General features: G+C 28.9%; 1 protein-coding gene across 1 annotated transcript; it reads left to right on the top strand.

The window, feature by feature from the left end:
* The first annotated feature begins 9034 nt into the window (after positions 1-9034).
* LOC100569441 (zinc finger protein 271-like) lies at positions 9035-10347 on the top strand. Its single transcript, XM_029485139.1, has one exon. It carries the CDS (start codon positions 9035-9037, stop codon positions 10328-10330), a length of 1296 nt encoding a protein of 431 aa, XP_029340999.1. The 3' UTR covers positions 10331-10347.
* The last annotated feature ends 2939 nt before the right edge of the window (positions 10348-13286 follow it).

Raw genomic sequence — 13286 nt, 5'->3', positions numbered from 1 at the left:
GCTCTATAGAGGGGAAAGGACAAAGGACGAACGACGAAAAAAAAGAAGAAGAGCTATACAATAAATGATTAATATAATGATTTATTTTTTAACGTTTTATAACACTTTATAATTATTTATTATTTTCTATTGTTCATTTACTATTCAGACTTGTTTACGTTGTAGCACTTTAAAAATAATGTTGAATAAAAAATGTTTGGATCTGAAGCCTCGAGGCTCAGTAAATTGGTAGATGTAATATATTCAAGACATTATTATTTAACATTCATTTAAAATTAACAGTTTCTAGAATCTAAATGTTTATTAGAATTTAGAAGCGATCTAAAAATGTATTTTTACAAGATTATAACTTTCTTAGTACTTACCTATCATAATAATGTCATAACATTACATTGTAAAGAAAGAAGACAATAACAATAACAAATGGTGTTAAAATATAAAATATTGCTTCATAAAAAAGCTATTCAATAAAATAAAATATATTATAGCTGGATACTTATTTAAAATAAATGTTCGTTTTATTTACTTATAAATTTATAAATATTAAATTACAAATGTATTACAATTTTTCAACATCATACTCGTATTAAATTCGTAGTAATATGTCAATTTTACCGTTGTTAAATAGTGGTTATAATAGTTATTACCCCTCAGAAACTAAAACAACTAATTGTGTTTATGATTTTAAAGTATTTAGAATTAATTAATATTTGAATACTTTTACATTAATGAGATTATTACATAATTTAAAGAAGATTAGGTTTAGGTATTAAATTTTTACGATTAGGTATACACATTCTAATACCTTTTTTATTGGCTCACATAGTAACAAACACAATGCTATGCATACCTACTAAAATAAATAACACATTCAATATTTTAAAAACAATGAATTTCTGTAATATTATTTTTTGGTCAGTTGTTAGATCAAAATTATTTAATACGTATTCGGAATACTATTCAAGTATGGAGTACTTATGTAACATAATATTATAATTATATCAAACAGGTGACGTGATATATTTGGCCCATAACACAATATTAGATCATAAGTAGGGCTACGGACTTATAGGATTTTGTATGCGTGTTTCAATAATCATTCAAAATATAGCTAAGTAGTGTAGACATTTGTTTCATAATACAAGGAACTTAAGGCAATATTTTACTTAACCGTTTTTCCATAGAAGTGTATATTTTGTTATATTTGTATTTTTAACATATTATAATATTATGATATGAATTTTCTAGAAATTGAAAAAAAATCGATTAAAATTAAGAATTAAAAAATTATTTTTCTGTAACTTATTGGTGAGCAATGGCCGTTTATTAACATTCAAAACATTTTAGTCACACAATGTTATTCACTTGGGTAAAAGTTTCATAATTATTTAATCATAAAAAATATGTGCATTCATAAATTATAATTGACATTTTTTGAAATATTTGTTTTGTTTCGAAGTTAGAAAAAAAAGGATTAAGAAAAATTAATATATGTTAATTTTTAAATTTTTCAGGTTCTTAATGAGAAAATAAAATATTTTAAAGATCATATTTCAACATTTTTGTATATTATTAAAACAAACGTGTATTATATAAAATTTGAAGGGCACAAGTGCGAGAATTTTTAAGGATTTCAGAGCATGCATGAAGCCCCTAGCGGCCTAGCCCTAGTCATAAGAATCACGCGCACCATTGCTGATGTCAAAACCAAAGCTTATAGACAATATTATATGTCTATTGGACGCTTTTGACGCGTTCAACCACAGACTCTCTACATTTTCAGAATATTTAACAACACTCGACGATATATTAAATAGGTCAAGGAACGGCATTTTTCATCGGGCTGAAGACAGTGGGCCTTTAAGCCACCCACGCAGGAAAAGAGCGAAATAAATTATATTGTGTTCGCCAAAAATAAAAACCCGCGTACCCTAATAATTCACAAATCGTATTATAGATACTAAATGGGTTCCGCGAGACCCGGCTTTAATTGTAATTCCCTGGCCAATTAACAGTTTGTTAAATCGATACGAATCGTTTTATTGGTTTATTTTCACACGTTGACGATGAGCTGAGCCGCTGAATAACACGCATTTCAAAGTCTACAAATTAACACAAATTATATCATATTCATTTTGTTCGTTCAGCATTCTGCAGTAATGTAACAAAGTACATAAAAATGTACACACGGTGACTATTTAACAAGCAATAGGCACTCATTATGGCGAAAATTATTGACGTTCTTGAAAACATCATTTTTTTTTTACATAATTTTAAGTAATTGTACCTACAATGCAATTACTGAATAAAAATTTAATTTATTATTATATTTTGCGGTTATCAATTTTAAGATATAGCTATGCAGGCGCGGATCTAGAGATGACAAATGGGAGGGGCTACGTATTGCAATAATAAACTAAATAGATAAATACAAAAAATAGTAGAATAACATTATTTATCATTTATTTTATTTTGACCAGTCTTCTATTTTCATCCGCCTTGCCTTTTGTCTAGAAAATCGAGTTATGACATCATCTATATCAATAGGTAAGTGTTTGTGTATATGAAGAACTGCTAAACCATTCAGCCTATGTTCGGACATGGTGGATCGCATACAATTTTTAAGTAGTCTTAAAGAAGAAAACGATATTTCGGCAGTAGCGGTTGTAATTATGGTATCGTTGCAAATATTTGTAACTTTAATACTTGTGTAAAATGTAGGTCTAACTTAATTTAATTTCAGAAACAAGTTTATAACGGGATTGCCTACGCGATGGTACACTTAATAATCATAATATATGTGAGTATTAGAGCTGACTAAAAAATGTAATACATTTGTGGAACTGTCAATGATAAAATAAGTCATTATAAATGCAGCGAGGAGCACGATAAGCTCACGGTAAACTCAGCTAAGAAAAAAGATGGCAGGTACCAAAAATATGGAAATCGTTGTAAGATTTTTAAAATAATTGAAAATATATCAAAAATATATAAAACTAGTAAAAATTATTTTTTGGATGTTGAGTAGGTAGGTATACCACAAAATAATGTTTCAGAAGTAATGTGTGAAATGCAAGAACCATAAGAATACAATATAACTATTGGGGAGTCATTAAAAGATAAGGAAAATATACCAAAGAAAAATAAAAAAACTGAATAGGTCGCAGCTTTTGTCAAAATAAAAAATATATATTTTCAAATGTGGATGTTAAATTATGTAAAGCTAAATAGTAAATACCGATAGAATTTAACAGAAAAATCTGATGCAATGATAAATTTAAAATTAATACTAGTTAAAAGTATAAAAAATTATAAAATTTATAAAATTTATACGAATCATAAATAATTTAAAAGTTACTTAAGTCTATAAATTATTAAAAAGAATATTTAGAACAAAGTTATTACGTTTAGAATTTATTACCTAAAAAATAATGATATTTCAAAAAACTGCAAACAATAAACTAAGTACTTAACTTAAATAAACGTTTTTACCATAAACATTTTTTCTAAAAACTAGATTTACTAATTGTCTACTTGAAATTTTTCCTCAAAAATCGAATTCATTAAAATTTATTATTTTCAGTAACTATTAAAAAATAAAAATAAAAATGTGTGATGTACAGTGTATTTGTATTTTGCAAACGTCTATATAATATTATGTATACCAATAAACATGTAAATGTAGGTATTAATTGTTTAGAATAAAAGTTATTCAATTAGTCAGGTAATTCTGTTACACCTATAAGAAGCTTGTTTTATTAAAAATGTAATTATCTATAATTTATACTTGGGGATAATGATTATCGTAATAAATATGACCTAAGGAGTATCATTATGTTATACAAATGTTTTATAATTTTGTTGTTAAGTACTTGTTGAATAAACATTATTATGTCCTCATAAAAATGGTTTTATTCTATAGGACATAATAAATCATGTTCACAGTGCCGTAGACAGAAATTTAATATGGTGGGGGGGGGGGTTATCATAATACTTACATATTATATAATAAGTTAATTATAATATAATGAATACATTTATATACTTCCCATGTTGTAAGGGGGAGGGGTGAACCCCCTGCACCCTACCCCTTGTCTACAGCCCTACATGTTCATAAACGGTTAATACTTTAATACAATAATAATAAACATATTATCAATTGTGACTGTATGTACGTACTATATCTTTAATTACTATCATAGGAGGATTAAAAGTATTATATATTTTAGTGACTTAAGACCCACCACCATAAAATATATGTATTTTTTGGGTCAATAATTGTACTCGAAAAACCGCCACTGATTACAATAACATTATCAATGCCAGAATAATTAGAAATTGCAATGTTTTGAAAGTGAGGCTTTGATATTACTTGCGAGGTATGACACATTGTGTTAAAAATTATAATTAATTTATAATATCGGTGGTTATTACTTATTTGATAACTAAATATCGGTACCTATAAAATTTATATGACATAATGATTCTATTTCATTCTAAGTTAGCGCACGTGTAAGTAAATTTCAATATTTTGTTATGAAATGCAAATTATAATATGTGTTTAATGTTTATACTCAGTATTCATTAAGTATAATATATAATAGGTAGGTACATAAATATATTTATTTTTTAAAATATTCATTCAAACTGAACAACCACTTTTCAAGCTTAATATTGAAGCATTGATACTGATCTAAAAGTTGGTAACAGGCCCAAATAAAAATGAATAGGTATACCCACACATAGTAATAATTGTAAACTTAATAGGTATAGGTAATACGAATCTTAAATTATGTTTGAATCAATCAGTATAGTATAATATAATTCTTATAAATCTAATACGATATTGAAATAATCCAAACTATAAATATCTATACAAATAATCAAATACCTAAATATTTGCAACCTGCAAGATGGACTCGCGAAAATGTAAGAAAATCATAATATTCTTATTTTCTTTACACATATTAATTTATCAAATATACTTAGTGCATTACATTATTAATGCATTCGGTACAGATCGTAAATATAAGCCAACGAATAAAAACAACGTATTTTTCACAAACTAACTCATAACTCTTTTCTATGATCAATTAATTTTTAGAGCATTCGAATTCATTCATTGCATGCATTATGACATTACATAAATTATAAAATATATTTCAAGAAAAGTCCTCTGAAAATCAATATTCGCGCAATCGACCGAAAATAAAGCCCATTGTCCAACATCGATTTCGTGTACTACCTATAGGTTATATATTATTATATATGTTATAATATCATAAACTTTAAATATATTATTAAAATGTTAAATGGCAACAATTATACAGGGTGATTCACCCCATTTCCTTTGATAATGAATTTATTAAAATTCTGGTTGTCGGCATTATTAAATATATGGTACTTACTACTTATATTTTAAAATTCTTAAGGAGTGTGATGAGGTGATATGACATGAGATAGTTTACTTTGATTTCCTCTCTGGGTTCATTATATAATCTGCATTCCTCGAAAATGATCAGTGAAAACGGTCAGTCAGTCTATAATACTAAATATATTTTATGATTTTATCCACTAATAAACGATATCAGCAGAGGATTAGTATTGTTCAAACAGAGCCTCTTGTGCTGTCGCTTAAACAAGGAAAAAAAAGTATATTTTATGATATAATTTATATTAAAGTAATTTATTTGGCTATTAATAATACAGTTAATACTGTAGGTTGAATTAATTTTAGCAGAAAACATTCAATTTTAAAATGGCGCAATGTGTGTGTGAAAATAAGGCTGGCATTAACTAGTTGATGAGTTAAAAGTTATTTTTAACTTATTAACTTACTAGTTCACTGTTTTAATTAACTTAGCTTTGAATTAAGTCAATTGTATATACGTGACTACGTCAACTTAAAATCAACTTATATTATTTTAAAAATTCCCAATTAAGTTAATTTCGAATTTTTATAACATCCAAAAGAATAATATTTGTTTTATATAAGTTATAATTTCGAAGAATATATAAAATATTATTAGAAAAAAAAGATATATTTTGCAGATCACTAAACATAGATGATGAGCATTTGAAGTTCAAAACTTAAAAAAAAAATGAAATTATTTTGTGGGTACCTACGTAAAATATATAGGTTTAATAAAAAATTTATATTTTCTGCTTGAAATTGTTTAAGGGTACGCGGGGTTTTATATTTTTTTACCTAGTCGGCCTAAGTATTTTTAAGCTACTTCAACGCCACTGAGTGTAACGTGAAACAACATGAAACCATAATATTTAACACAACGAAACGACACAAAACAATCTGAAAATTCATTTTTGAGCCTTTTAATTTCGTCAATTTACCTCCTTGTTAACGAAACACTGCAAAACAGTTTTCACGAAAAAATGTATTACTCATTAAAATTAGGTAGGTACCTACCTAGTACCTAGTATTTAATAATATTACAAGAGTAACAGTGAAACATTTATAGTCACCCGTATAAAGACATCAATCAATACGAGCCCACGAAGCCACAATACCTACTTATTAAGTACTTAATATTATTTCACGTTTATCATGAATAATTGTGAACATTTAGATTTATATATATTATATTTTGTATAATAATATTATAGTTATTACAAAAATACTTACCTACCCATAATCTAATCTAATATAACATACAACATAACAATCAAGGTACGCTTTTATTAAAATTGAATAGATATTACATTTCTAAATTTTAGAATAATCTAGGTGTAAAATACAAATTGTACACCATTTATAACTTATAAGTGGAAATATATTAGTTTTTTTATGATATTTAAATGTTTGAGGAGTTTATTTTTTGAATTATAAATATTAAATAGTACCTACAGTGAGCATATTTACACTCAAATTTAAATGAATAGAGATATATGAATAGAGTGAGTACCTACTAAAATGATACAGCCCTATACGGGGCTTAAATTAAATACATAGGTAATACTTAATAAAATATAAATATAAATATATATTGTATCTATACTCATAGATATACCATTCCAATTGAATATCATCTATTTTCATTCATTTTCAATATATTTTAGATTCTGAGCGGAGCAATGAAAGTATTGGTTTTACACAGGGCTTGAAACTGTTTTCAAAACCGATTTCAGAAACCGTTATAAACCGTTTTAAAATCGAAACCGAAGCCGTAATCAAAATCGAAACCGTAAAATATTGGAAACCGGTATTAAATTCAAAACCCAAATCTGAAAAAATTGGAAACCGTTATTTTTTTTTTAACTGACGCGTTTTTAAATACGAAAAATTCCATTAATACGCATAATTAATAATCATAATATAATTGAGATCATAATTAATTTTGTTGATAAACATTTCATTATTCGCAAAATTATTAGTTGCTTTATAAATAGTAATGACATGAATTAAAGTTTCTAGCAAATACTATATATGACAATTATTGACAATACGGAACAAAGAAATGATAATTGTATAGACGACATAGTCCCCTGAAAATACTTTAGAAACCAGTATACAAAACCGAAACCAAAACCGAAATTTCTTAAGATTTTTTATAAGTATGTCTACCTTAATCGAAAAAAAATAATCTACAAGAAAATAAAATTGAATTTTTATGAGCGTCTGAAGATTTTTACAACCCGATTTCTCATGTTGAGATTATCTTATTTTGTTGTAAATCAAAAATGAACAACTGTAGATGCATGAAAATTTGACTGAATTTTTATATTTTCATTTTATATATACCATTATATTTTGAAAATATTTTGACTCATTTTGAGCTGTAAATGAACAATTTGAAATTTACATTTTTAATTTTTTTTCTATAAATACCAATAAAATTTTAATTGTTGGCTAAAAAAGGGTGAAAATTTAATTCAAGGCTTCTGATATAGTTTTACAATAAAAATATTAAAAATATATAGGCACAATTATTTTTAAAGCATATTAGTTCGAATTTTGACAAAATTTTTCAAATTTAAAATATAATAATTATTTTGTAGTTAAATTTTAAAAAAAACGTTGAACATTTATAGCTAAGAATTGAAAATTTAAAACAAGGTTCAACATAAATAGGTTTTATGAAAATTACTTAATTCACAATAATATCATCAAATATACTTAGTAATATCATAGGTTGACTGACAGTTTTACGCTCAGAATCGTTTTTCTTATACAATGATATTTTATATCATTGAATTCAAATTAAACACCATCCATTACAGTGATACACTTGCAACCTACTGCACAGAAGGCGGCATCCACTTACCGGAATTATGTGGTTTTAGTACATGCCTATTATTTATCAGAAACCTTTTTTTAATTTTTCAATCTCAGCTTTAAAATTTCAACGTCTTGGACATCAAAACTAGATACCAAATAATAGACAAATGCTTGTAATTTCCTATACATTTTTAAAAATTCTTACTTCAAATGCTTTTAAAAAATTTTTGGATATATATCTTCAATATTTTTTTCTGATATTACTAGTAACTTGTGAGGAATATTATTTCAAATATCAAGCATTATAAACCAAAAATAAATATTGTTTATCGATAGTTATAGATAAAAAAAACTAAAGAGCTAAAAATATCCATAAATAGCTCAAAAAGAGTCAAAATATGTTGAAAATTTAATCATTAATGGAAAATCCTAATGTAATAAACAGGCCACAGGGAGCTACTGATGGTTTAATCTTACCGGTTTGCGATCGTAGATTAATTAAATCAATTAGGTAAAACCAGAATAGTTATGTGTAGTAACCAGGACGGTCATTTTGCGTAAAATCAATACTTGTTGTTATAAACACAATACAACTAAGTTGTTTGTTGTAAATGTGTAATATAATAACAATACCTATAGTTTAGAAGAATCCAATATAATACTCTCTATGCCAGCAATATTTTGGTGAATTAACTGCAGGTTGTTCAATCAAGAAACAGTGGGTACTCGTGCGATGATGGTTATAAATTAATAACTTGTAGACGCATAATGACGACACACGAGCGGACGTATATGAAGATGAAAGCTTACACATGCGATGTATGCGACATGTCTTTTAGTCAAAGTGGGTATTTGACTACTCATCGACGTACCCACACGGGTGAGAAACCATTTGCGTGCGATGTATGCGAAAAGACGTTTACTGAAAGTAGCATATTGGCGTGTCACCGTCGGACTCACACGGACGAGAAACCATACGCATGCGATGTATGCGATATGTCATTCAGTCAAAGTGGTCATTTGACAAGACATCGTCGGACCCACACTGGGGAGAAGCCTTTTGCGTGTGATATATGTGACAAATCGTTTGCTACAAGTGGCACATTAACGTATCATCATCGGACTCACACAGGCGAGAAACCTTACGCATGCGATGTATGCGAAAAGACGTTTGCTGAAAGTAGCACATTGACATGTCACCGTCGGACTCACACGGGCGAGAAACCATACGCATGCGATGTATGCGATATGTCGTTCAGTCAAAGTTGTAATTTGACAAGACATCGTCGGACCCACACTGGCGAGAAACTATACGCATGTGATGTATGTGGCATGTCGTTCAATCAAAGTGGTCATTTGACAAGACATCGACGGATCCACACTGGTGAGAAGCCTTTTGCGTGTGATATATGTAACAAATCGTTTGCTACAAGTGACACATTAACGTATCATCGTCGGACCCACACTGGGGAGAAGCCTTTTGCGTGTGATATATGTGACAAATCGTTTGCTGCAAGTGACACATTAACGTATCATCGTCGGACCCACACTGGGGAGAAGCCTTTTGCGTGTGATATATGTGACAAATCGTTTGCTACAAGTGGCACATTAACGTATCATCATCGGACTCACACAGGCGAGAAACCTTACGCATGCGATGTATGCGAAAAGACGTTTGCTGGAAGTAACACATTGACAATACATCAACGAACCCACACTGGCGAGAAACCATTTGCGTGCGATGTATGCGAAAAGACGTTTGCTAGAAGTAACACATTGACAATACATCAACGAACCCACACTGGCGAGAAACCATTTGCGTGCGATGTATGCGAAAAGACGTTTACTGAAAGTAGCACATTGACAAGACATCGTCGGACCCACACTGGTGAGAAACCATTTGCGTGCGATGTATGTGACAAATCATTTGCTACAAGTTACACTTTATTGAATCACCATAGGACTCACACGGGCGAGAAACCATACGCATGCGATGTATGTAACATGTCGTTCAGTCAAAGTGGTCATTTGACAAGACATCGACGGACCCACACTGGTGAGAAACCATTTACGTACGATCTATGCCATAAGTAATTTCTGAATGTGGCAATTTGACGATACACAAGCGGAAACACACTTTAGTTCTATGATGGGCCGGATTTAAAGAGGATAAATCAGGTCATCATATTATTTTAGCACTGAATGTGTCACGTTGTCGTTTATTAATACTAAATTAATAATTTGTAATATTCATAAATAAATATTCAAATATTTTGTATGGTTTTTAATGTTTGTTAAATAAACCATACTATTTATTGAATGTTTCATAACATATTATATCGAATATAAGCATTGTAATTTTGTATTTCTTAAAATTAATAATATCATTTGTAAAATTCCCGAATACCTAATTTATTACATGGTCATGTGTAACAGCTTGGCAACCCCAGCTGATTGATTTATTAATTATTATATTAATTTATTGTATAGAGTCTATACTATAGACGATGTATCTTAGCCGTCTAAGGCTCACGCTATTATTTTATTTTCATTAGCCTCTTGAGCTCTTATTCCACGAGAGATTATGTCGGGAGGGTTTTCATTTTTCCGTACATGTCGTCATTGAGAAGGACTGGAAACCTTAAGTATATTTGTGACTCTATTTAATACATACGTTTTTAGACGGCTAGAGTCGCTATTCAGCCAGGTTAATTCAACCATGGAGTCAGTCCAGAGTTGAAATTCTTGTGAGTTTAGTTTCCATGTATCAGGAATCTTGACAACCAACTGTACCAACAAATGTGTCCCATTTAGCTCTAAACGGGAAATAGTTACACCCTTGAGTGGATCTACTTGAGTGTTCCAACCCAACAATTGTAATTAGCCTCGTTGGAGGTGTCTAGCGATGTATCCCAGAAGCTACGCGTTTCAATTTTTTCGCTTATTTTAAATAATATAGGTACTTTTAAGTGATACTGAGAAGTTATTGAGAATTCGTAATTTTTCGTAGTATGAACATCATTTAATTTGAGCACCTTCAAATAACGGAAGAGAGCATTCCGCCCTGCTAGTTGGAGCAAGTTTAATAAACTTTTGGTGATGAAGTTTATCTGAGATCCACTGTCAAGTACAGCTTTAAATTCACGCACTAATGCATACTTATCTTGTACGTAGACGATAGCGGTTGCGAGGAAAACTGGGGCTGATTCGGTCATGTTACTGCATAGTTTTTCCTCTATAATTGGTTGAGTAGGCACATGGTTATCCTTGTCTTGGTCTGTGAGTGCGAAATATTTTTGTTTGACGAAGTAGTTGATGGTATCACTGCTTTTTTTTAAATTTCTCTAAGCGCTACGTTTCGCCATTATTGCCACTATCGAATTTAATACCACACCTTGACATTATTGTGTAATTTTTTTTGTTAAATGTTGTTCTACTATCTTATATATGTAACAAAAGAAAAATACAATTTGTATAAGCAAATAATTGTAATGGTATTAAGTAGATACTGACCGTTTGAGAAGAATTAATATACTTCCTTCGTCCTATATATTTTATACTTGTATTATTAAAAGGTTTAGGTACAGCAGATTGACAAGAGTTGGCGGACTTAATTTTTTTTAACAAAGGAAACAATTAAAAAAAAACCGGCAAAGTGTGAGTCGGACTCGCGCACGAAGGGTTCCGTACCATCATCAGCTATAAACATATCATATTTCAAATTCTAGGATTTTTAGTATTTTTTGGTATAGCGGCAACAGAAATACATAATCTGTGAAAATTTCAACTTTCTAGCTTTCATTGTTCATGAGATACACCCTGGTGACAGACGGACGGACGGACGGACAGCGGAGCCTTAGTAATAGGGTCCTGTTTTACCTTACGGAACCCTAAAAAGTATATAACGATTAACGAACATAACAAAAATTCGGGAGGATACTACTTCCGTCCGAAATTATTATCAGTAGGTTAATTACGTCTCTCAAGAAAGATTCAGAAAGGTTCATAGTCTATTTGCGTCCTGGTATACCTTTTTTTATAACCTAATTGGGTCCTGAAAATATTGATAAAATCGATATCAAAATGTTAATAAAAAAAAATATATTGATGTAAAATATAGACGTATAAATAAGATGTAAGTTAGGTACACAATTCAAAGTAATGAAAAATTCATATGTTTTACATTTTGTCATGATTTTGATTAGAGATGTGAGTGCCGTAATTTTACCATTTTTTTTACCGGTAAATTTTTTAAAAAATGTTTTGTGGCTCCTCTAATCAAATCAAATGATCAAATTAAATCAGAAACGCCTAGTCTGAATAACTGTAAAGAGATATCTTTTTTTATCAACTGATAATAATACAATAACTATTGTACTAATCATATTTTCTATTTTTCTATACCACCTATAATTAAAATTATAATATTACAAATTTTATTCTCCCTTCAAAAAATGAAAATGTATTAAAAATAATTTTTTCTCCAAACATCCAATACAGCCTATGATGACAACTACTAAAGATAAACTTAATTTTAAAAGAATTTATTATAAAGAGTTACCAAATTGCGGAGTGGTTCAAAGAAAATGAATAATATCTTACTGTACAGAAACAAAATATTTGTAGAATTATAATTGTATGACTTATGGAAATTGTTATTTTTATTGGCCATCACGGTATTCCATATCGAAGTAAACATGAATCAGCATGTGTTTTAAACAATGTTGAAGAAAACCATGGTAATATTTTAGAACTAGTTATAATAATTGCTAAATTTAATATGATACTATTTTAAATTTTTAAATCAACATGTTTATAAGTCGATTACACTTAGTGAAAAATCTAAGTCTAAAAAAGGTCGTGGAGTCTTTGATTACATTCATGTCCAAAAATTGTATAAATTATAACATAATTATACATTTATACCAATATTATTAAAAATTAAAGAATTTTAAGAAATGTATTTAAGAAATTTAAAGAAATAGTATTAAGTTTAGTGATGATTGATAGCACCCAGGATGTAAATATTATGGATTAATTAGCAATATGT

Source organism: Acyrthosiphon pisum, chromosome X (genome assembly GCF_005508785.2).
Source record: "Acyrthosiphon pisum isolate AL4f chromosome X, pea_aphid_22Mar2018_4r6ur, whole genome shotgun sequence".
Lineage (NCBI taxonomy): Eukaryota > Metazoa > Arthropoda > Insecta > Hemiptera > Aphididae > Acyrthosiphon > Acyrthosiphon pisum.
The sequence above is the reverse complement of the archived record's forward strand: the minus strand, read 5'-3'. Positions and strand labels throughout refer to the sequence as shown.

Bases quoted from the DNA above. Each gene is read 5' to 3' on its own strand.
- LOC100569441 (XM_029485139.1), top strand. From the start codon at position 9,035: ATGAAAGCTTACACATGCGATGTATGCGACATGTCTTTTAGTCAAAGT.